Consider the following 25,829-nt stretch of genomic DNA (forward strand, 5'->3'; position numbering starts at 1 on the left):
GCACAGCCAGGGCATGGCACAGCCAGGGCACGGCACAGCCAGAGCAGGACAGTAATCAAAGGGAGGGAGGGGTAAAGACAGCCCTATAGCCACCTATTCTTTTTAGGGGTTCTGTCCAGTCACACCCTTCTGGACAGGGAGAAGTCAGGGGTGTGGGCAGGGCAAGTGGACCTACTAGGTTGTAAAATGGAGTCATTTGGCACCAGGACTTCCTAATCCTGCCCTCAGGGTTTCTTTGGGAGCAGGACAGCATATGCCAGTATGTTGTTATTTGTGTATGTATTGGAGGGAGAATATGTGTTCCTTTTTATGCCTTCAGAAAACATTAGGAAGTGAAGAAATGTGGAGTCTGGACAAGGGACCTGGGTAGGGAGTTTTTTCATTGTTACATCTTTTTCCTTTTTATATTTTGAAGTCACATGAACAGAAGCTCCAGGGACACAATCTGTTAGTATGTGGTCCTTATATGAAATTATCTGACTGTGTCATCAAGTGTGTGTGTATGTCTGTGTGTGTGTGTGTGTGCAACCTAAATTCCCCTCATAGCACATAAACCAAGAGTCAAGAGTAGGGAGTGGTGCCAGGTGAGGGTAGGGGAGGCAGCCCTGCTCGTCTGAGCACATGAATCTGCATACACAGTGTTTTCCACGGCTCTGGGGACTGGTACATCTGCTCCGACATCCTACTAATTAAACCAAGAAGCCAAGAAAGTTCAGCTCACCCGGTTATTCTCAAATAACTCCAGGATGAAGGTGATGGCACTGCTGTTGATGCCGATGAACAGGTTAGCACAAGACAAAGCCACATAGGCTGTGCTGGGGACATCAAACAGGAAGGATGCTGGGTACATCATGGGGATAACTGCCCATCTGTGTGAGATGACATAGCTCAGAGAGAGAGAGTTCTAGGATCCATCCCATCCACTATAACTCTATGTATGAGGTGATGTATTTGAACTGGCTGGGGTCCCAGGGAGAGAAAGGAGATACTCCATTCCTTGGTTTGTGTGCCTCATCTTTAAAAGGAGATGATGATGCCTGCCCTGACCATCTCATGAGTTTTATGAGAAGCAAATGGGGCAGGAGCTATGTGTGAACTTTACGAGCCTGAAAGCCCAGAGGCCAGCCACAGTAATGCTCTCTACTCTGGGTAAAGCAGCACTGTAGGTCCCAAGAGCTCATCATCACAGTTCACTTCTTAGTTCATAGCCAAGTTGCCTTCTGAGTCCATTTTCAAGAGAAATGAATGGAGGCCATTGTTCTGGGATGAGTGAACACCATTGTTCTGGGATGAGTGGAGACAATTGCTCTGGTAAGACTCTCCTCTCCACACAAGGAAGGGCCAGCATCATTCTTTTTTTTTTTAATAGATGAGGACTCTGAGGCCCAGTTAGCAAATGATAGGCCTGGGATACAAAGCTGTATACTACTCCATATTTTAATTGGACTCATCTTTATGTCATCTTCTAGCCTGACATAGGGGTAGTGGTATGGCTTGGAATCCTCTACTGTATGCAAATAATTCTTGGCAAGCACAGTGGGAGACACTGCACTGGGCAGCTTGCCCACAGTGGGGAGGACCACAGTTGGAAGTGGAGAAGATTCAGACTGTGTGGCACTCATCTCTGTAACCCTGGATGGGCTAGGACTCAGACTAACATGGCTTTACAGACAGGTTTCTGATTAGCTACCATGGAAGCTTCCAGGGCTGGAAGCTAAACCTGCATGTGCTCCCAGGACAAGAGGACCCAAGTTTGCGATCAGAAGATAGCATCTCCTCCCCTGGCCCAGATGTCTTACCCATACAGCATGAGCAGGGCAACGAGAGCAGGAAGGTGGTCTGCAGATGTGTAGGCTTTTTTTTGAAATCCAATGAAGATGCCCACCACCAGTCCCGCACTCACAGCATAATTCATCTTGAAGAGAGGAGACAGTAAGTCACTGAACCTCTATGACCTGGGGACCAAACTCCTACAGCTCTTATGGCCTGGGATTGAATCCAGTTGTACAAACAGCTTTTGGTTAACATAAGAGTTCAGATATAGGTTAAGCTGTTCATAGTTCACTTACAATCTCTTTTCTACCCCACTAAAAGGCTACCAGTCTGTAACTTTGAAAAGAACGAATATAAAATTCTGTGTGATCTCTTATTCTCCCACTAATTGGTCATAAAGCCCTGATAGTTATTCTTTCTATACATGTCTCTAGAATTCAGAAAAACTTAAAACGTAGTCCTTGACTTCAAGAAGCTCACATGGGTGGGGGTAACTCTTGTAAACAATGTGGTTCTGAAGACACTAGGTCAGGCTTGGAAAGACAGGCAGCATGGCAGATTAGGTCTCCACCAGGGTGAAACCCAGCAAGAGTGAAGAGGGCTTTGGAATGGGTGCAGAGGCCCTGGTGAGGCAGACAAGCATAGGGAATAGCTTAGCGACCTGGGGCTCCATTGTCTTGGGCAATACACACATCCATCCCCAAACAATACATCTACAAACTTGTTAGCAACTTAGGGCTCCCACCTAAATCAAGTTACAGGCATACCTGTCTTAAACAATGGAAATGAGTTACTCCTCTTAGAAATCCCTTGATATGCCCCATTTAGACTCCAGAGTTCCTGGAACTCAGTCTTGGAATTATAGGTAATGGCCCTATCCAACCTATTAATGGCAAAGGTACAATAAGCAAAACTGTATCCCTAAGTAGACTTTTAAGGGAAACGCCCTATTTACCATCTTCTGCCTATGTGTAACTGGACATGCATACGATTAAAATTAGGACGGGCATGCACAAAAATTTACACAATCCTAGTCTTATCAAAACAGAAACTTCTGAATGCCACCAAGCAAGGTCACTGTCCTCTTGAACCCCTAGAAATAAGTGGGGTCCTTGATTGTCTCACTTGTTTGGCCTTCTGTCAACTTTGACAATGTATTTCTAATCTGTTCTAATGCTTACTTTAAAAATAGCCGGGCGTTGGTGGCGCACGCCTTTAATCCCAGCACTCGGGAGGCAGAGGCATGTGGATCTCTGTGAGCTTGAGGCCAGCCTGGTCTACAGAGCGAGTTCCAGGACAGCCTCCAAAACAATACAGAGAAATCCTGTCTCAAAAAACCAAAAAAAAAAAAAAAAAGTCTTTGCTACTTTGCAGTCTGTGTGGGATTCTTTTTTTAAAAGATTTGCTTATTTTTAGTGTGTGTGTATGTGTGTGTGTGTGTTGCCTGAATTTATGTCTGTGTACTATGTGCATGCTGTTTGCTAACAAACCAGAAGAGGTCATAGAATCCTCTAGAACTGGAGTTACAGATGGTTATTAGATGGTTATTAGCCACCATGTGGTTGCTAGGAACTGAACTTAGGACCCCTACAAGAGCAGCAAGCACTCCTAAACACTGAGTCCTCTTTCCATCCCCTGTGTAGACTTTTATTTCATTCTTAAACAAGGGGCAAAGAACTAAGAGCACCCATTCCAGACTCTGACTCATAATGCCATGGGGTGAGGAAAGTGTCTGTATAGGGGGTTGACCCACGTGGAACATCAGAGCCAGGGTAGAATAAGAAGGACCTCCATGTAGCATCTGATGCAGGCGGAGGAAGGGGGTATTCCTACAGAGAGGTGACCAGGGCAGAGATGGAGCACCGTATGTATGTATATGTATATGTATGTGTATGTGCATGTGCATGTGCATGTGTATGTGTATGTGTATGTGTATGTGTATGTGTACACGGAAAGTCAGAAAACTACCGTGAACTCTTTTGTAGTAGACTTGCATTAGAGGTGAGCATCACACAGTGAATAGAGAGACTGCAAATCATGGGTATAAATCTGTGTATGTATTCGAAAGTCTTCTCTGGTTCTATCTACTTAGAAGGCTTGCCATTGGTGCTATCTTGGTGGCAATGAACAAGTCTCCTTCCCATTGAAATGAACCAGGGTCACTTGGGGAAACATCTGATTTCAGTGAAGCAACAGGGTGATCCTAGGGTCTCTTGCACAGTCAGAGATAGTGAGATATTCCAGAAGATGGATACAAATCAATAGGACATAATGGGCAGCTTGAGAGCAGGTATTACTGGCTTTTGTTGATTGTCTCTATATTAAACTAATTAATAGCAGTATCATATTATAATCCACTGATTAACAGGAGCCATGACTGCATATAGACATCAATAAATAAATGAACAAATGGAAAAGTTGCTAATAAACCAGATGTTTGCACATCTTCAAAGTGTCCCTTAGGGTTCTCATCAATGAAACGGAGTAAAGAATAATTCTCCTGGTGGAGAAGCCAAACTCCTTCTCAAGTGACAAAGTGAACACCCTCAAAACGAGGACACATTGAAACCAGATACAAACATAGGATGCAAGGAGAGCCCAGCCTCCACACCCTGACACTGCTGCCAAGGACTCATGACCTCAATTTGGTCATGAGGACCTCAGGTCACCCTAAACTGAAGGGCACCCTATCAAATAACTGGCCTGTAATCTGTAATCTTCCCATGGATCAGGCCATGTGTGTTAAGGGGAGACTCAACTGTTTCAGGTTGAAGAAGATGAAAAAGACAGGACAAGGTGTTGGTATGGAGGTGTATCCTTCTTTGTGAAGGTACACATCAGAGAGTGTGTGTGTGTGTGTGTGTGTGTGTAAGAAAGACAGTGGGGACACACACACACACACACACACACACACACACACACACACACACACACACGTTTCAGCTCCTTTCCCCTGGCTAGCAGCCCAGAGACTGCAGGGTTCCTGGAATCTTCAAAGGACATCAGAGAAATGGCATCAGGCCCTGCCACTTGAGTGGAGTGTGTCTTCCTGTTCTACAGGGGCTGCGAATGGTAAAAAGGGACTAAGTTGGGGGCCACAAGATGACATTTCAGGGACAGAGATCCAGACAGAACTATGGGAGTTGTGGGACTGCCAACAAGTAGCATTTGAACAAAGTCAGTAACTTGCTTCATTCTTAAAAAGAAAGAAACTTTCCGCTAACTCAAAAGGCTTTAAGCTATTCTTGCCATGTCCACGGGTCTAAGACTGCTTCAACATTTAAAAGAAAACAGATGACACATAAAGGACTTGAATATACAGTGACACAGGTGTGCTGAGTATATGATTTAAACAGTTAATTGTTAGTTCAACAATGACTCCCCAGGCATGCATTGTCTTTTTGCCACTGACTAATGAGAGTAATGAGAACTTTAATTCTAGACCACAGAGCTCAGATTTCCAGTGAGCCATAAATCCCTAGAGTGTCAGGAAGCCTGCCAAGGCTGTAGTCAACATCTTCTGGCCCTTGAAAGAAGGCCCTGCTGCTGTCTATTTTGCCAGTGCCACTGCTGCCTGAGATGTCCATCCCTTCCTTGTAGCCACAAACACACACACAGGCCAGTCCCGAGTGTAAGTTATATATGTCATCTTTAAAATAGTAAAACAGGATCTAGAGAAACAGTTCAGGTGTAAAGAACTCTTGCCGATCTTGCAGAAGACCCAGGTTGGTCCCCAACACTTACTTACACAGCCTCTATCGACTGACTGTAACTCCAGTTTCAGGGAATTTGACGTTCTCTTCTGGTTGTCAAGCATGCATGTGGTGCATGCATACACATAGGCAAACACTCACATACCTAATCACACGTAAAATAAAATATATTTAAAGAAAAAAGATCCTAGACTCGTTTCAGCTGTGAGGTTGGCAGCACACATCTTTTCCCAACAATTGGGAGGCAGATCTCTGTGAGTTTGAGACTAACCTGGTCTACAGAGTGAGTTCTGGGACAGCCAGGACTGTTACATAGAGAAACCCTGTCTCAAAAAATATTAAACTAGCAGACAGAAACTATAAATAATTTTTGATTAAAAAATAGTAAGATATAAAATCAACAGTTTCAACAGTTAGCTTTTTAAGTTAGGCAAGCCCAACCCCTTTCCTGCTAAAACCACAGTACCAAGAGAAGCCTGTAGTTCCTGAACCCCCTACCCCCAAAAGTGAACTCTTGTTCAGGCAAAAGAGAAAGGAAATAATTCAATTGCTGGTGAAGTTTTCCAGTTCTGTATTGTTAAGTGACAGCAACATAATACTTTTGTGTGAGGTCAACAGAACTGTGTCATCATTAGTAAAAGCCATGGGGAGACGGTCCTTTGTGCTGGTTTCCAAGAGACAATATGGTTTGTCATCATGAGAGAAGCCTCATTTTATCCTTGTAATGTTGAGATAAAACAGAGATCCCATGGGCCAGGTGTGGTGATACACGCCTTTAATCCCAGAACTTTTGTGGCAGAGGCAGGTGGATCTCTGTGAGTTTGAGGCCATCCTGATCTACATATCCAATTCCAAGCCAGTCAGGGCTACATAGTGAGATACTGTTTCAAAACAAAACAAAACAAAAAGATTCAAAGACACCAAGAAAAAATGACTTGGTGTCACAATGACCCTGTCAGGTCATAACTAGATTCAGTTATCAGTTCCTTTTGACCCTGTAGTCTGTGACAATGTGTACAGCATTCTAATCTCTCTCTGCTCCCACCAACATTGATCGATATTTGCTGTTGATCTGAGTTTTTTTAAATTAGTTTTCCTTAACATGGTAGCTAATCTAATACAGTACATGCATGATATGCATGGGTTACATGCCACAATCACATATGTGTGTGCAGGCAGAGAACAGTTCTCTGGAGTCACTTCTTGTCTTCTACCTTCATACGGGTTCCAGGGATCGAACTCAGGTCATCGGGCTTGCTTTGGCAAGCCTTTTACCTGTTGTACCTTCTCAACAGGCCTTAGTTACTTTTGAAGAGAAGTAAAATAAGGCTTCTGGGCAGTGTTCCCAGATTTGGCAAATTAAGATATAGAATGCCCAATTAAATTTGAATTTCTGATAATCAGTCAATAACTTTTAGTATAAATATGTACTATGCAATAGTTGAAGTGGGTATACTAAATACATTGCTACAAGTATGTTCATTGTTTATCCTGAGATTCAGAGTTAGTAGCCTATATTTATCTGGTGACCCTGTCATGAGAAGTTCTACCTTCCCCGTTTGGGAGGTTGAGACAGGACTTGAGAAGGAGACGACGGATGAAGAGTCCCATTGGTATCGCCTGCTCAGACCCATGCCACTGACAGGAAGATCAGCCTCATCTCTGGCATATGGAGATCCTGTGGTGGATCAGAGCCCTCTTGATGATGGACCAGAGTGTCTCTACTCAGTGGCTATTACCTGTGTTCTGTGGTCTTCCCAAGGGCTAGTTCCCAACTGCCTTTTTAAAGAAGATGCCAAGGCATAGCAGTCACATGACCATTGGTCCAGCGGCCCTGGCAATGCGAAATTCCTGCCTGCCCAGACATACACCAGTCCCACCCTGGGCCCCGGAGGTTAGGGAGGGCCTGGCGCTCACAATGTCCCAGAGGAAGTTGGTCAGCCAGTAGGTGGTGGGGCTCACACCACTGACGAATTGCAGGTGCTTGGCCTTCGTCACCCTCTCCTGGATCAAGTAAAGGACAAAGCTGGCTGGAACGAAGGACATGGCGAAAATCACACATATGGCAATGACAGCATCCACAGAAGTGGTTAGCCTGGGCAGGACCAGAAACAGGGACCATCAGAAACCCAGAGAAGGTACACGGGAGGCTCTGGGGAGCCCTTATCCAACCCATGTGACCCACACCCTAGTGAACTCACCATCCCAGGATTGTCTTAATGAAGGTGAAGGGGATATTTGGGTAGGTTGCTTCTTTGATTCATGAGAACATTCTAGACTGCCTTTCTTTTTATCTCACTTCTACTTGTTTACTATGGTATACATAAACTAATGTTTGTAGCAATTCCAAATTCTTCCCAGCTCTGAATTTTTCTATAGACTCTTGAGTTTCCTGCAGGCACAGACAGGCCTACGTTCTCTGAACTCACATGTCACGGGAAATGGTCACATGTAAATTCAAGGGATGTGAGTCTGATTATGTAAAATCAGTCTCTGGAACCACACAGAAGGTGTTTGGCTTGGGAGCAGGTAGACACTGATCCTGCCTGAACTCTAGGGTTCCTATAGCTTCCCAGAAGTCTACACTTATGAAATGCTTCTCCTAGACAGGCAATAGTGGCTCATGCCTTTGATCCCAGCATTTGGGAGGCAGAGGCAGGTGAGTCTCTCTGAGTTCAAGGCCAGCCTGGTCTACAGAGTGAGTTCCAGGACAAGTCCCAGTGCTACATAGAGAGACCCTGTCTTGAAAAGCTTTAAAAAATCTTTCTCTTAAGTTTCCCTCTCTGTAGGCCTCAAACAGAGCAAATGGTGCTGCACAGACAAGACCAATCAATGCTCTTGCCACCTGAGGCTGAGACATGAGAGCCCACTCAATTCTGAGGAAAGCAAACAGCTCCAAAGCATAGCTATATGTGGGAATTACCAGAATCTACAGCTATGCCAGGGAAATGACGGAGCCTCCTTGAACCTGGCAGGTTCTTTGTGTACTGGCAGGGAGGTTAGTGGTGTAATTCGGGAGGAACTTGTTATCAAGGGCCCAAAAGGAACAGTGTAAAGTGTTAGTTTACTTCCAAATAAACGGATAAGGAAAGGACAGCCAAGTAATTTGGTACAGGAAGCATTACCACCCAGCCCTGCACCTCACAACACTAAAAAAACTCCCTGCAGTTTCCAGAGAGGGAAACTTGGAAGGGAGAATGGGGAGGGGGGCAGCTCACACTGTGATCTCTGAGAGTTGCTCCTTGGTCAGGTTCAGGGGATGGCTGATGACGGTGATTCCATACTCCTCAGGGTCCCTGTCCTTGGGCAAGCTGGCCCGTAAGATGGCGTTGTGGGCCACATTCAGGAAGCTGACCAGGGCATGCCAGCCCTTGTTGTTAAACCATACCTAGAGGGCAGAGACAGGCTTGACTGGATGGACTGGGCTACAACCCAAGTTCCAGAGAGGGGACACAAACAGGCTATTTAAAGGAAAAACTACTGGGCTGGAGAGATGGTTCAGTGGTTAAGAGCACGGGTTCAATACCCACGTGGCAGCTAACAATTGTCAGTAACCCCAACATCAGAGACTCTCACAAACAGATTTAATAAGCAGATAGATAAAAAGAAGTAAAGGAAAAGCTACCAACAGCAAAGTGACCATGACCGAGGAGGAGGCCCTGGCAAGACATTCCTCACTTGGTTTCAGTGTGGAATGGAATTAAATTAAGCAGGGTAAAATCAGTCAAATAATGACCTCACAGGAATTTTTAGCTCCAAGTCAGTTACCTTAATGTTGTCTTTGGTTTCAAGATGTTTGATGAACTCTAACATTTCTTTAGAGGCCTCTTTGGTGACAGGACCCTAGGACAGCATAACAAAAAAAAACGTTTCTTCTCTTATCCCCTCCTTCTGTAGTATGTAGGATAATTCCCATCTCTTAATATTCAAACAAGTCAAAATTTCGACCCCAAACTCCAGTCTGTTTACTTACCCCGCTCACATTCATCATCTGGCCAAGGTCACTTAAAAACCCAACAAGTGCTTCCCCCGTGATGGGGATGGCGGGGAGCTTCCCTCCGATGGAGATTCCTCCATACCTGCAAGGCAGCCTCCTGTCAGTGCCATGATGCCCACCAGGCTCACACCCACCAGGGTGATCTCAGCTTCTGTAAGGGGGTGTGCACATTGGGAGGGGGCTGTCTGGGCTATCTAGCAACACTGTTCCACTGTACAAACTTTCATTCTCCAAATAGCTCTATCTCTAGATCAAAAAGCTAATAAACCCACGCCCTAGATGCCACATATGAGATAAAGTATACATTTGTCTAAATCTGACTGATTTTGATCTCTGGTTTCATGCCTTTCCCTGAGAATGACATGATTTCACTCTTCTCCATGGTGCACATAAACCTCCGATGCATTTTGAATCAATTTTGTGCAGAGTGAGAAAGGGGGAACTAGTTTCAGCTGTCTACATGTGGATAACTAGTTATCGCAGCACCAGGTATTACAGAGAGTATCTTTTTTTCCAGTATATGTTTTTGGCACCATTGTCAGCAACCAGGTGACTGCAACTGTGTGGGTTTGTATGTGATTCCTCTATTTTACTCCATAGGTCTATGTGTCTATATCTTAATTTCTTTTTTTTTGAGATTATAATATTTTAACATCATTTCCTTCTTCTCTTTCCTCCCTCCAAAACCTCCCATATGCCTTCCTTTCTCTCAAATCCATGGCCTCTTTTTTCATTAATCATTACATACGTATGTGTATATGTACATAACATATCTTTGAACCAGTATACAGACTTTGAAGTACACAGTCAGATGTTGTGATAGCTTCAGGTTTGCCTGTTTTGAACCAAACATCCACACACCAAAATTCTTACAGATGAACAAAAGATGCTGAACATACAAAACAACCTCCAGGATGCTCTAAGAGCAGGGTGGATTCTGGAGTTGGGTCAGTTCCCTTAAAACTGAAATGGAACAGACCAGGGAACATCTACACTTAGAGTCTAAGATTCTAATTAATCATAAAAATAGTATCTTTCCAGGCCTGGTGACGCACGCCTTTAATCCCAGCACTCGGGAAGCAGAGGAAAGCGGATGTCTGTGAGTTCGAGGCCGGCTGGTCTACAGAGTGAGCTCCAGGACCAGGAGCTTCTAGTGTCTGCTTCACTTGGAAGGCAGGACCTCCTGTGACTGCCTTTTAAAATCTTTTCAGGCCATCACCGCAGAACTGACTCTGAGGAAAGAGTGCCACCTACTGAAGTGAACTCCCCGGGTTCCCTCCACAGGCTCAAATCCCAGCCTCAGTCAGCACTGCCCTAGCATGTTTTATGCTTAAAAAAATGGTAAGATTGCTGAATGGTGCATGAAATCATATTATCTTTTCCCCCAGCATCAGCCAGTTTAATGATCTAGTAGTCATATCTATAAATTAACTATTTCAATCATCCCCCCATAGCTTCTTACCTCTGTTCATTGACCCAGAATTTGCTCTTTAAGCTGGAAGCCAAAATAAAAGCACGTAATAAATATCATTAGGATAGCAATAGTGTTAACTTTTCTTTCTAGTCATTGGGGTGTCTCAGTCCTAGGGATGTTTTTGCATTCCCTGATATCTAAGCAATGTGGCGGGGAAGCTGGTCTGCCTGAAGACCTGAGTGAATCTGTACATAGAGACTTTTATGTTCCAACCCAGGCTCTCCCAATTTCTTCCTGCACACTAGACTTTCCGACTAGCCCTTTGGACAGGCCTCATAGGCCTGTGAACCCAGTCTAGTCCTAGAAAACATGGCAACAATCGTGCCAGTGTGGAGAGAAGCTTGAAGCCCTCCCTCTTTTATAGAATATAAGAAATTCTAATAACCACCTGCATCCTTGGGGGAAGTTCTGACTTATTCCTCTTTCAATTAAGACACTGACTTGCAGCATTTGGAGATAAGATAATGTGACGAGGAAACTCTAGTCCCCTAGTGTTCAGGCTGGCCCAGAACCGTCATTGTCATCAGCCATCACATAAAAATTAAAAACTCTACAATGAAAATTTGCTATTGAGCCAGGTTCAGAGTAGTTTCGCTTATTGAATTAATGAATAAACTGACCTCTGCCTTTGGTTTTGGATTGGATGGTGCTCTTTTTTTCACTGCTGGGTTGGCCCTGCCCCCCCCAGCTGCTTGGCCATCTGCAGCACACGTCAGCTCTTTAGGTCCGTTTCTCACTTAAGCAGGCTCTACCATGGAAGGCTGCTGTAAGCCCTGTTAAAATTAGACAGTGTGCCTCATCTGAAAGCCACAGAGCGCATGGGTCACACTTCCTTCAGGCGGAATGCTTTTGTCAGGCTGCTGAAGGCCTTCCATCCCCAGACGGGCTTGATAAGAACAGCCACAGAGCTGAGAGATCTAGATAGTAAAGTGTCTGTGGATGTGTCCAAGGGTGGCGGTGACAGGTGATAATGAGTGTGACAACAGCAGCCCCCAGCCAGTGCCTGACCTGGGCTTGTACCCAGATGCTGTCCCCTGTCTTCCCCTCCCAATCTCCTTTTGCTTCTCTTTCATTCTTCCTCTGCTCTTACTCCTCACCTTCCTCTCCTTGTCTCCCTACCCCTTTGTCTCTCTTTCTTAACTCCTTAAGAGATAAGGCTTCTTTATTGAATACATTTTTGGTGACACTAGCAATAGTGCCTGGGATAAACTTTGACTGCTCACCTTAAACACAGAAGCAAAAAACTTTAACCTCGTTTCCCCCTACGTGTATACACCTCAGTTACTTTTTTCCTGCTGTATGTGGCCCCACATTCTGGTGCCACCCTCCCAGTTGACAGCGGGAATCTGACTTTTCTGCCATGGTTGATACTGTAGAAAGGTAGCCAGGAATATACGTGTGACGGGGTTGCCTACCTGCTTCTTATGAGAGCAGGATACGTTTTTACCAAGTAGTCGGAGATGTTCCTGTTCGTGAGGTCTTGTAGGACTTCAGTGCTGCGCTGTGTCCTCTGGGGCAAAGAGACATTAGAGTCTGTGAAACTACTGTTCTTCTCCAAAGTTTACTATGGATTCAGATGCCGGGAGATATTAGCCACAACCCTGACAGCTTTCCAGTTCCGACATCAGTGATGCGGGAGTCATCATTGGTTCCTACCCCCTTGTTCTCCTCCCTCCATCCATTGACAGAAGGCTCAACCGCAAAACAGATTTCCCACACACCTGTCTCTTCCGTTCTGGTCTTGTAACCCCAATCTAACTTCCATACTGTTTCCATGACTCCGACTTTGGGCTCTACACTCTGTCAGATTGAGCTTTGAAGATAGAAAGCATCCACCAGCCACCTCATGTTCCTTCATGGCGTTCGTCCATCCGGCACGGAACATTCCTTTGCTCGAATCACTCCCTGCCTCTACACTATCACAGCATCTCTGTGAAGGCAGAGGTCTTCTCTGGCTTGCTGGCTTTCACATCCCCAGCCCCAAGCATGCAGCAATCCGATAATATATTTGGAATGCAAGTGAAATAATTTGAATGGCACCTCATATTTTACAAATCACTTTCAAAGTGTATCTGGGAGTGGAAGGTAATCAAGAGATATGGAGGCATTCAACAGTGTTGCATTTTGACCACCAGGTGGCAGTATCACACAGTGTTGAGTTTCTTGGATTAGTCAGTGTCATAGGTCAGTCAACAACCTCGGGCAAAAGCGTTAAGCCGTTCACTCTGTCTATATTGCCACACGGAAGTGGCTGACAGGATTCAAGGTGGCATTAAGGCATTTGGTTTTTCATATGTTTTCTAGATCCCGCCCTTTTCTCATTTGACCTTAGTTCATCACCTTCCTTCTCTGCTAGGTGAAGTGGCAGCCGATGACAGGGAACAGTGTGACAGTGTGATGGGGGCCTTGGTAAATGCTCTGCATACACGATCCCACTCCTGCTGCTTTCTCTTACTGAGAAAGGGAGGTTAAGAAAAGCGGGCCAGCTTGCCTGTGGTTGGCCCGGGAGCACCCGCACCTCACTTCTTGGCTCCTCAGATTGACCACCAGCAACCCTGGCAGTAGACCAGGACAACTGCTGATGCGTGAGGCAGGCTGTGACAAATTTTTTCTAAAACTGTCAACCACGGGCTGGAGAGATGGCTCAGAGGTTAAGAGCACTGACTGCTCTTCCAGGGGTCCTGAGTTCAATTCCCAGCAACCACATGGTGGCTCACAACCATCTGCAATTCAATCTGATGTCCTCTTCTGGCATGTAGGCAGAACACTGTATATGTAATAAATAAATCTTTAAAAAAAATAAATAACTGTCAACCACAACGTCCCTACTTTATCTCTGTGTAGAGTAGAAGTCAGGAAGACGTGCGTCCGTATCAAGACCCACCACTATTGAGGAAGCGTTGGAGTTGGGAGGAGTACTATGGAGCATGGCATCTGCTGTCCTGATGACCCAGATACTGCTACCCCACTTTCTACCTACCACCCCTGAACCAGGACCCTCCTTCTGCTCTTTCTCCTGGATGAATGGGAAGGAGTGAGTGTGAAGGCATGTACATGTATGTGTACATACATGTATATGCCTGTATGTGTGTATGGGGGGTAGCTATACAGATGTGTGACATTCAGGTTCGCTCCTAAAGATACGTGAGTGCTAATGAGGAGACTCGGGGGTAAATCACAGCTGCAGACCTGCTATGACTCCTGTAGGACTTTGAATTTCTCCCTAAGCATCAAGGACCAATGCTACACTGAAAGTAAGTTTCTAAGCTAGACAGGCATCCATGAAGCCTGTGGTTCATTTAGGAAATGAACTCCTGTGCAGCAAGGCTTGACTTTCTCTTCTCCCAACCCAAATCCTAGGGAGTCAGGGATACCTGCAATGTAGGTGCCACCCAAAGAGAGAATATTGCTTGAGAAATATAAAGGCGTATGCTTTAGAATTTTTAAGAAGAGAAAGGTTGGCACAGGACCAGTTATAAGCCGTGATAAACGCGATGGTAACATTCAGTTGTCCCAGCATGTTTTCTTCCCGCTGCTTTTGTTATGGCCTTTTCCATGGGCACAGGCTGTGCAGAATCAAAGTGGCAGCCCCTGGTCCCTCTCCATGCTGGGTCCTGTCCAGTGACAGTTAAGTGGAGGGGCTATACAGCAACTTCTACAAGTCTTCCTTGTACACACTTAAGACATCTGCTGTATCTTTTTCTTAATGCCTTCTAGTCTACTGCCTAACAAAATAGTTTCTAACACTCTGGTTGGAGAGCCAGAGGTCCGGGCAACTCAGAGGAACAACAGAAAAGAACATCTTGGACTGCCCGTGTTAACTTGTACACAGGCGAGAGGCAAGCTGTATCTTGTTTTAGTCACTCTTGGGTTAGGGTTGCTGTCTCTTGAGTGAGCTGACTCTAATCCTAAATAGTTCATGACCCATATTATTTCTCTGAATCCTCATGATAATGCTATGAACTACGTGTAGTTCTCCTCACCCTTCAGGAGAGAAAATGACGAAGGCTCAGAGGTCAAGAAACCAAACCATGTCTCCCCAACTCCCATGCCTCAACCCTGCTCTGCAATACACTGACTCTTTAGGAATCGTTCATTGAGAAATAATCCAAAGCAGTGTCTATACAAATAACCAAGGAGGTTTTTTACCAACCAGAGAATATGTGGGGCTTCCTGCCCTTGAAGACACTCCTTCAGACCCCCAAGAGGGCTTGCTGTGATACAGAATGCACAGCTCTAGACAACACTGCTTGGAGTACAATTTATGCCATTCTTGCAAAAGATAAGTTGCTGGCTGTATGCGTACATGTGTGTTAAAAACATAGTGCATAGGCACATAGACTATCCCTGCCTCTTTCTTCCTTTCTTGTAATGAGTATCAAACCCAGAGTCTTACATCATTCTAGGCAGTCCTCCCCGCCCCCATAGTAAGCTTAATTAAAACTCTTAATCAGTATGTAAACATATCAACACTTGAATGTACATCACAACATTACTTATAATGGAGAAAAGCATTTTAAAATCTAAATGATCAACCGTGGGATATAATTTAAAGTCAGTCAAAACACAGGAATAGTATGCACTTGTTCAAAATGATGCCGGTACCTGTGGGGGTGGGAGCCCTCCAGCACCCTCAGGGCACTCGGGCAGCATGGTGAGCTTCTCTCTGGTACTGCACTTGCAGGAGGGAGAGGGGTGGGCTGCTGTCCATTTCTGCTTTTGGAACAGGTGGGTGATGTTTGGGGACACAGAAGGTGTCTTCCAGGAGGTTGAATTGCCACAGGGGTACTCCCTTATGGAAAAAGGAGAAAATATTCCACAGTCAATCCTACTGCTGATTTTTTTTAATCCTTAGAAAAGAGGAATCCTTGCCAGCTGTCTCCTCCTCTGCTTTTCTCTTCCTTCAACTCAGGAATCTCCCTCCTGGGGATCAGAGTCTGCTTAAGGAATATCAGAACTGCCGGTGGCGAAGTGCAGACTAGAGAAAAACCACCCAGTTAGTAGACTCCCTGTGCTTGTTTGTTTGCTTGCTTTGTTTTGCTTTTTCTGTCCAGCAGCTTTCGCTGTTAAGAGATGTAGAAAAAGAAAAATAATAGAAGAATCTGAAATGTGTCCATTTTGCTCTCTAGCAATAGCTTTGGAGAAGACTGGATGAGAAAAGAAAGCTACAATTACACTGAAGATTGCTGGTGGATTTCAACTATCTTTTAAAAAAATTTAATTAACTTTATTTTATGTGCATTGGTGTGAAGGTATCACATCCCCTGAACTGGAGTTACAGACAGTTGTGAGCTGGCATCTGGGTGCTGGGATTGAACCCAGGTCCTCTGGAAGAGCAGTCAGTGCTCTTAACCTCTGAGCCATCTCTCCAGCCCCCTATCATTTTTTTAAGATTTATTTATTATGTATACAATGTTCTGCCTACATTCCAGAAGAGGGCACCATATTTCATTATAGATAGTTATGAGCCACCATGTGGTTGCTGGGAATTGAAGTCATGACCTCTGGAAGAATTGCCAGTGCTCTCATCCTCTGAGCCATCTCTCCAGCTCAGGATCTCAACTCTCTTCTACACCTCTTTTCTATAGTTACAACAATGAGTGAGATGTTGGCTATAGAAATAATTCATGTCACTCAAAATCCAACTATATAATAGCATATCCTTCATCTTCTTCCATCCATAGATATATAGAAATTTTCTATATTGAGACACATAGAGCTGTTGATGATGTAAGGATATAAGTTCTGCTTAAAGAAGAAGTTGGGTAAGTGCAGTGCTAGCTAGAGTCATGGATGTGTCCCATATAATACAGGGAGAGATCGAGGGGTCTTTCCCAACATTTCAGGCTGGCTTTGGGCTCTCCTAGGAGAACTGTTGATGTTGGTGCAGGACTTACGGAAGCCACTCTTTCTTTAGGCAACGGTTGCCCAAGCCTGGCTTGTTCAGGAGGACATCTGCCAGCACTGTCAGGTGTTCATTGCTGGGCTCATCCATGCTAGGAAGACAGACAGAGAGAGATGCTCACTTGGTAGTCAGACTAGCACCCAATGGACAATGGTCACTAACATGCAAATATGTGTTTACTGAATTCTATGTCACAAATGTATGTGAGACACTGAGCCCTGACTTAGAATGGCTGCGGGGCTCCTGGAAGTGGGGTAGCCTACCATACACACCTACAAGTCTGATGGCCAATCATCTATGTCTCAAAAAGATGGGGCTTCGATGCCCTTTCCCAAGCTTCACATCCTCTTTCCATATCGGTCTTCCATTGGGTACCACATGGCTAAACGGTGACTGCTGCATTAGCTTCCCTTCTAAGAACAATCCCAGGACTCCCTTGACCTTGGTGATGAGTCCAGGAAAGTGGGGAGGTCAAGCCCCTTCTATCGAGCATGGGGTCCAGGAATATCACATGTCAGAGGATAATGGTGTCCCCCAGGGATGAATCTACACACCTGAAGAAGGTATACTGATGCCCGTACATCCAGGGGTGAAGGGTCAAAGCTGGAAATTCACCGAACGGAGGCACAATGATGGAAAGCATCAGAGCCAAAAACACAAAAGTGGCGGGAAGAACAATCTGTGGGAGAACAGCCATGGAGACACAGGCTGACACGAGAGATGATGCACGGGCACAGGAAGGCATTCGGTGTACATATGTGTACCCACACCACGCCCACACGCGGCACACACGTTCTTTTAAGCATCCATTCCCCACATCATATTCAGATGCTGGCAGTGAAGGACAGGCTCCTGGGGGAATGTTATAGGCAAGTGTAAAAGGCATGCATGTAGAAGGAAACGGAATGTTCCTGCAGCCATAGAGGAATCTGAATGCATACCACGCTCAGCCAGAGCCTAAAGGGAAGGCTAAAGACCAATCACATCACTTGCTTCTCTTTGAACCAGAGTTCTTTTTTTTTTTTAATGTAAAACACAGAAAGGGGGCAGGGCACACAGCTGAGATAGTTGTAGCGTGTTTGCTCGGCATGCATGAAGCCCTGAGTTCAAGTGTAGCATTATTACATTGAGGTTAATGGTTCATGCCTTTAACCCAGCACTCAGGAGGTGGAGGCAGGAGGACCAGAAGTTCCAGGTCATTCTTAGATACATGGATGCCAACCTGGAGTACATGAGATCCTGTCTCAAAATAGGACAGTGGCCTTGACCTTTGGGACATTAGAAAAATGTATGAAGCATATAACTTTATCTTCCGTTATGAAAACAGATACAATACTGACAAATGTGGTACTGTCCTATGTTTTACTCTAAATGAGGCCCAATTCTTTCAAGAAGGTTTGCAAAACCTATAATCAAGCTAAAGGTTTGACAAGGAGGAGATAGAGCTGATAGGAGCTGAGGAAAGTGTTGTGGGTAGTAGTTGAACCCATGTACACTGACGCTCTGGAGAAGACAGGAAGTCAGGATTAGCCCCACAGATCCGAGGGGGACAACTGGGTCAAGCCTAAGCCAGGCCACAGTGATACCTGAGCCAGAAAGTCTTTGTGACTGCGGACAGTACGGTGGAATCGCTTGACCAGCAGCGCCTGCACATGTTGAAGAATCAGCCGAGCACCCGTGTTGAATGGGACACTGGGTTCCTCTGGTTCTGGGGAAGGCTGGCCCTTGGAAGCATCTGCCTGTCCTGGGAAGCAGGTGTGGGGGCCCTGGGCAGGCTGCCTGACTTCAGTGGGAGCAGAACAAGGATGCCGGAGACCACCACGTTCTCTTCTCTGCTGCATGCCACCTAAAGGATATTGGATCAATAATTTAAAAACTACAAACGTAAGAGATAATTATATGCATTTCTCCCCTTAGAACATCAGTTACTCTTCATTTAGAGAACCACGGGGCATGGAGACTAGCAATCTTTCTGTCGTTGTTTGGTGGCAAGGTCTCACTGTAACCCATCCATACTTGGCGACCTGTACTGTAGCAGGTGGTAAGAAGGTAGAAGAGGCTCGTAGTTTGGAGAATGAGATCCATCAGTCTCCGTGGCTTTAGACACCTCATCCAGCCTCAGTGAATTCAAGTTTCCCCAGATGGGCCAGGTCCCTGTCCTACCTGTCTCGTGAGATTATCATGATACCAAGTGGCACACCAACATCAGGTGCTTTGTCACGTATAAAGAGCCATACAAGTAGGAAGTGAGAGAATTTGTATTACCACTTGAGTCTTACTAAATCTTGATCACAGATCACATGCTGTGAAAAGGTTTGACATGTATTTATTTAATTCTCTCGATGAATTTTAAAAGTATATATTATTGTTATTCTCATTTTTCACATGCCTAAAAGGCATTTAGATATCAAGCTCAGGTTTGATGTTCATCTACTTCACTCTATGGCTAAACTCTGAACACCCTACCCTTGACCGTCTCTGCCCACCTGTATGCCCAGGCTGACCAGTCTTCAATATCTGACTTTATTATTCTGACAAGATAATTATTTATTAAAAAGGAGCATTCTGTGGACTTTTAAATCTAGCACACTGTGGTATACTTTAATGTGTTTTCATTCTTGTCTTGGTTAACATGAATCTTTGGCTTTGAAGGAATTGAGAGAACTCAATTACTCTCTGCAAAGAACTTAAAAGAGAACCTGGGCCCCACAGTGATCTACTCCTGCCTTCTGCAGAGAACTCAACCCTTCCCCTTCTGCAAGGGTGACTGCCTCAGTAGCCTACCACATGACCTATATGGGTAAGCTGGGGCGCATATGGACTGCTACACGTAGTCATTGGTAATTCTAGGCATGGTTGATACATGCTTGGTCTCTTAGAAGCTGGATGGGACACACATTATCTTAGGAGGTAGGAGCAGAAGCAGAAAATCCATAGGAAGGAAACACACATAGGAAGACAATGTGTCACACTGGGTAGAAGGAGGGGACTAGTGACCCAAGACAGCAAAAGAAAACTGCTACACATCTTTGTCTCTGAGCAGGAGGGAGGGCCCAGTGGGTCTATTTCAGCAGAGTGGGAACATGACTCTTGTTCTATTGGAAGTGATTTGTGGCTGGGTGGTGGCGGCACACGCCTTCAATCCTAGCATTCAGGAGACAGAGGTGGATCTCTGTGAGTTTGAGACCAGCCTGGTCCACAAAACAAGTTCCAGGACAGCCAGGACTGTTTCACAGAGAAACCCTGTCTCAAAAGAAAAAGAAAGGAATTTGTGCTATGGAGACAAGTTATCTTACTTCTATTCCCTCTACAGTACATAGACAACACTCAGAATGCCATCAGGCATTAAGTGAAGGACCCAGGCTAACACATATTGAAGAGAGAAGGCCAGAATTCACAAGAATTTTAGTCCCCACCATTTCAAAGTCCATAGGTTACTAACTGAGAGTTTGAGAGTGTTGGGTTCTTTTTTCTTTTTATCTTGATCTCAAAGGGGCCAGGAGACTGTAATGGCATCTGGGTTATATTAACTGTCATCATTATCTCTAAGAACTCTCTGCTAGCTGTCACTCATGCAGACAAGAATGGATCAGAAGCTTGGTAGAGGAGAGGAGATGATGATACAGAAGAAAAAAGAGACCCGAGGTGTAGGAGGCAAAGGTGGGGGTGGGGGAATCTGCCAATCTGACATTGGTAAGAATCCTGATTCGTCCAGAATGTCCCTACCCAGCCAAATTGAGTTTCTCATTCCTGTCACCCACGGGCATGAAGTGCTTTACTTGGTGCTAGGGCACTAGGAAGGAGTGAGTGGCTGCTTTGTTACTTTTTCTGTAGATTTTTCAAGATCAAGTCTGGAGAAACAGGGAACAGGCCACAGGGGCCAGCACCATACCTGTAAACATAGAACTGGAATCAGAGTCCTCTGTGACCTTCAGAAAAATCTGTTGAGACACAAAGTGAGAATTTGAGTCAGGCATTCCTACTTCCAGGAAAATCTAAACCTACTTCCATTTTGTTGGAAACTGTTACACAATGGGAAGAAATACATTCTAAGAATGTAGTCTATAAATGTAAAGGCAAGTACATGGTGACCACACCTGCAGAAAGTATGTATGCATGTGGACGGAGAGAGGAGGAGGCCAGGTAAAGACGGAGAGAGTTGCTACACTGAGTGGGGGATATCGGCCTTTTGCTTTAGTGTTAGACTTTTGCAAGAGCTGCCTCTTCTGGCTCTAGACTGTAGCCTCTCTTCTGGCTCTAGACTGCAGCCTCTCTCTGCCGTACCTCTTCCAGGGGAGTGTCAGAAATTCCAAAGCTGCTGAGTCCCAGGTCCGTCAGCGTCTCCTCCAGCTCTCTGAAAAGGCTGGCATATGCTCTCTGCTTGAAATTCTTGTTTGGAAGGAGGAAGATAAGTTCTTGGCCAATGCATTCCACCAGCTTTGCCTCTGGAACATGGTGGGACACCAAGTCCACCAGCTCCTTCACATCCCCTGGGACAAGAGAAGGGACCGACACCAATGCTAGTCAACCTGTTCTAGAACCTGGAAGACTGTGAGACTGTCTGGGCCTGCTAGTCTATTCCACCTGCCTCTCTTACTCTCCCCTCCTCTCTCTCTCTCTTATCTGAGAAAGGGGCAGGTAGCCACAACTACCCCCTGCTCCCCCCCCACTTCTCTCTGATGTATGTATGTTTGTGTGTGTTGAAACAGGGCCTCATGTACCACAGGCTGGCCTCAAACCCTTCATATAATTAAATCCGATCCTGAACTCCTGATCTTGCTACCTCCATCCTCAAGTGATAGACTATAGATGTGTACAAATATACCATCTTTAGCCGAATGATGGTGGTGCAAACCTTTAATCCCAGCTCTCGGGAGACAGAGGCAGGCAGATCTCTGTGAGTTTGAGGACAGCCTGGGCTACACCGAGAAACCCTGTCTTGAAAAAACAATTTATAGAGGGCTGGCAAGATGGCTCAGTGGTTGAGAGCACTGGCTGCTCTTCCAGAGGTCCTGGGTTCAATTCCCAGCAACTACATGGTGGCTCACAACCATCTGTAATGAGATCTGGTGCCCTCTTCTGGCAGACAGAACACTATGCATAATAAATAAATAAATCTTTTAAAAAATTATATACCAACTTTGGTTTTGGTGAGTGCATGTGTGTGTGTGTGTGTGTGTGTGTGTGTGTTTGCTGAGATGGGGTTTCTCCCTGGTTTGGTAGCTCAGGCTGGTCTTCCTGAGTGCTGGGATTAGAGGCATGAACCACACACTTGGCTCTTGGCATCATTTCTTTTAGACCTGATGCTCAGCAAGTCTATTTATAGCTTAGTTGACTCTATGACAAAAGTACTCCAGGTGGCTAGCTGGGCAACTTGAGGGAGGGTGTTTCTCCCATTGTTCAGTCAAATGTGCTATTGCCTTAAGGAACGCTAAATTGCTCGAGTCCTTCCCTAGTTTCTCATCTGTGAAAGGGGAGAATAACTGCCCACTTCAAGACTGTTTGCATGGGTGGGGAGTTAATGTACACACGGTGCTTGGAGCGGTGCCTGGCACAAGGCCGGCACTTAGCTGCTATTGCATTCCTGAACAGCATCAGCCCAGGGAAGAAAGCTCATTGTCATGGCTGCTTATTCTCATTCATTGGAAGCTTAGGAGTTAAGTCAAAGTTGTTTTCTTCTTCCTGGTCTGGCCCAAGCAAGCTGTAGGGAACTTATCCAAACACGTGTCTAGAGAGGAGACTAGGCCCTTTCCTCAATCTTACCCATGCCTGGTTTACTTCTTGGAGAGCCACACCATTTTCCTTTGGGTTGTACATGCCCTCTCAAACAGAGCAAGATTCACTAACCAGCGACTGCAGGAGGGGCTGGGAAGCCCTGGAGAGGATGAGGATGTCACAGGGGGTGAGATGGGAAGTATGGTTGAGTGATAACTTTGAACAGCCAGGGCTGGATTTCATGGACAAGAATGTGTTACTTTGAAATTGAAAGTCTAACTTCAAAAAAAAGTCTTGCTTTGCAATTCAGACTGGCCTTTAACTCAAAATCCTCCTGCCATAGATGCCTGAGTACTGGGATTATAGGTACGTGATACTCTAATCCCAGGGAGCGTTGATGTTCAGCACCGCCTAGGAGAGTCTCGGCTTTCTTTCAAAACTGACGTGGCTGGAATATTTCACAGCTCCCCCTTAAGATCCCGGGCTTTGCTAGAATGAAAGACTTATGTGTCACACCTGCAAACCGTGTGATTGTCTTCAGTCCGAGATGACCTCATACTGGGACCGGGGAGTTCTTGACTGGAGGAAATAGCTCTGCCCCAGTGGCTTATAGGGGTCACACTCATTGTTCTCTTAGGAAGGAAGTGAGACCCAGTCACTGGATTCCCAGGGATTGTGTCTTAGATGTGTGTCAGCCTCTCAGAAGAGTCCATCTGGCAGGGAGGTTTGTGTGTGTGTGTGTGTGTGTGTGTGTGTGTGTGTGTGTGTGTGTGTGTGTGTGAAAAGCCAGCCAAGGAGGTAACCGGGGATTAAGGGAGCTCTCCTCCCTAATTGGGGGTATCACCTACTGCATGTGTCACCATCGCAGGATGCCCATGCTATACAGGGGGTCTTTTCATGGAAATTAGAAATTATGCCAGCCACAGACACATTCCAGCTTGATCTTGATGGACTATAACAACTAAACACATCAGTGTTGATGTGTTTAAAGAAAACATCAATGTCTGGACCGAGGAGAAATTTTCAGCAGCATGGGAGAGGTCACAGAGAGACGAGCAAAGTACAAGACCCAGAGACACCACGCCAAGGAAACGCCTCCTGTTGGGCACAGCTTCCGCTGGTACACCAAGCTCAGGAGTAATATTGATGATGGGCTCCAAGCATGTCCTCTCAGCTTTCTGTTGTTATTTGAGACGGGGTCACACCATGTCCTCCTGGATGGCAGAAGCTCCCTATTTCGATCAGGCTGGTCTAGAACTCATAGAGATCTGCCTACCTCTGCCTCTGCTGGGATTAAAGGTGCATACCCATGCACCTGGCTCCACCCCCCACCCTCACCCCCCAGGTTTTAAGCACAGCACATCAATATTGTCAAGTGTTCTTGTTCCATCAGATTTCGCTTAGTAAATTCTTAATGTTTGGGGGGGTGTTAAATAGGAAACTTTTTTTTATAAACACACACCTTCCCAAGCGGGGTCAGGACCTAACTTTGTTTTGCTTTTACAGAGGATTTTAAGGTATGTGGCATTCCTCTTGCAAGGTCATCCTCATGGGAGGCGTGGAGGTGGGCATGGAATGGAAGTTGGTTGAGAATGGAAAGAGTTGCTCTTGGGATCCTGAGCTTAGACCTGACAGGGAAACAATTGCATGTACAGTGAGCTTACTCACTGGGCCTCTCTGGTGACTGCGAGAGGCCTCTGAGAGATAATATACCCCTACATTAAAGGGAGGCTCACTGGGAACTTGGGTAGCACCAGGATATATGTGACACTGGACAAAGATATCATGCATCCTCTCCACATACAAGCTCAGATGCTCCAGAATTTCCCTGTAAGAGACTTAGAGGGATGGAGAGATGGCTCAGCAGTTAAGAGCACTCGATGCTCTTACAGGAGGATCCGGGTTCAGTTCCTGGCACCCGCATGACTCACAACTGTCTGTAACTCTAGTGTCACAGGATCCAGCACCTTCTTCTGGCTTCTGCAAGCACTGCATATACATGGCTTTTTATACATTTTATATACATTCAGGCAGTCATTCACATAATATAAAAATCATAATAAAATATTAAAAGGAGAGAGACCCAGAGGGTACCTTGACACACTTTTAGAAGTGAATTTGTTCATGTTCTGTTACAGGGCAGGAGGACTCTAAGGACCAAGGCTTAATAAGAGCAGGAGCAGGGACTGAACAAACACTGGACTCTTATTAAAGCTAGGGCTCTTGGGTGCATGACTTTAAAATCATGTTAGGAATCCTGTTGGGAGGAGAAACAGGCTCAAAGGAAAAGATGGGCAGTGCCTGGCACTGGGCTTTAAAGAACGCCAAGCGTTCTCTTTGCTCGAGTGCATCACAACAGAGCACAGCCAGCAACATGGAAGACGGCTGCTGACCCAGAACTGAGGCTCAGCCTGCCCACCTCTTACCATCCAACACTTGTTCTTCAGTTATCTCATCAGCGCGGGCTGGGCACCTGCTGGAGAAGCCCTTTGATGTACAGCTGCAGGCCCCCTACAACAGATGGACAGAAATGGCTGACAAGACACGCACCATTTCAACGATAGCATCTTCCTGGTGCCAGCTGCTGTCACCACTGCTCTGTTTGTCTCTCATCACCAACCGGGCCAACATTTTTTTTTCTTCCCTGTTTAATCTATTAATTCATCTGAGCATTTGGAGGGCGTAGCTGCTTGATTTTTTTCCCAGAGGGAATATGAGTCAGGAAGAGAGAGAGAGAGAGAGAGAGAGAGAGAGAGAGAGAGAGAGAGAGAGAGAGAGAGAGAGAGAGAGAGAGAGAGAGAGAACCTCCAAGCATCCCTTTGGCTTGTTGTTAATAATGTAGCATCGAGAGAGACATTCTGCTCCCCTCCCGACCCCTGTATACACCAGGCTGTGATTTTACACTGGAGGTGTAACAGACTCTACAGCAGAACCTTGCCCTCTGAGTTTGAGGGACACCTGTTCTCGGGGAGCCCCAGACCATCCACAACACTTTATCCCATTAGTCTCCACCAGCAGCTTCATTTCAGTAAAGAATGAAAACCACCACTTCAGGATGACACAGAAGGTTCCAAGGGCATACTCAGTAGTCCCTGCTGGTTTCCCCGCCCCCACATCATTTTCGGTTAGAGTTCCCAAGGATGTCTTTCCTTGGATTTCATTTACCGCTGGAATCCAGGCTTAATTAGGGGAACATGAATGTTGGAATGAAGGAGAGATGCTTAAACAAAGCAGTCTAACCTTGAAGGGCAA

General features: G+C 45.6%; 1 protein-coding gene across 1 annotated transcript in view; it reads right to left on the reverse strand.

Annotated features, from left to right (window-relative positions):
- Nucleotides 1–25,829, reverse strand: part of Abca4 (ATP binding cassette subfamily A member 4) — a 123,776-nt gene that overhangs the window by 18,041 nt on the left and 79,906 nt on the right. Inside the window, exons 24-38 of the mRNA XM_040751937.1 lie at nt 25,004–25,088; nt 21,147–21,352; nt 20,755–20,803; nt 18,449–18,708; nt 17,417–17,541; nt 16,855–16,953; nt 15,563–15,749; nt 12,373–12,467; nt 10,946–10,978; nt 9,460–9,565; nt 9,255–9,329; nt 8,705–8,874; nt 7,404–7,581; nt 1,800–1,915; nt 722–869 (exon numbers count right to left, since the gene is read on the reverse strand). Of these exons, the coding sequence (XP_040607871.1) occupies nt 722–869; nt 1,800–1,915; nt 7,404–7,581; nt 8,705–8,874; nt 9,255–9,329; nt 9,460–9,565; nt 10,946–10,978; nt 12,373–12,467; nt 15,563–15,749; nt 16,855–16,953; nt 17,417–17,541; nt 18,449–18,708; nt 20,755–20,803; nt 21,147–21,352; nt 25,004–25,088 (1,932 nt within the window). The remainder of the gene's footprint in view (nt 1–721; nt 870–1,799; nt 1,916–7,403; nt 7,582–8,704; nt 8,875–9,254; nt 9,330–9,459; nt 9,566–10,945; nt 10,979–12,372; nt 12,468–15,562; nt 15,750–16,854; nt 16,954–17,416; nt 17,542–18,448; nt 18,709–20,754; nt 20,804–21,146; nt 21,353–25,003; nt 25,089–25,829) is intronic.

The sequence above is a fragment of the Mesocricetus auratus genome, unplaced genomic scaffold (assembly GCF_017639785.1).
Source record: "Mesocricetus auratus isolate SY011 unplaced genomic scaffold, BCM_Maur_2.0 Super-Scaffold_100009, whole genome shotgun sequence".
NCBI classification, from domain to species: domain Eukaryota; kingdom Metazoa; phylum Chordata; class Mammalia; order Rodentia; family Cricetidae; genus Mesocricetus; species Mesocricetus auratus.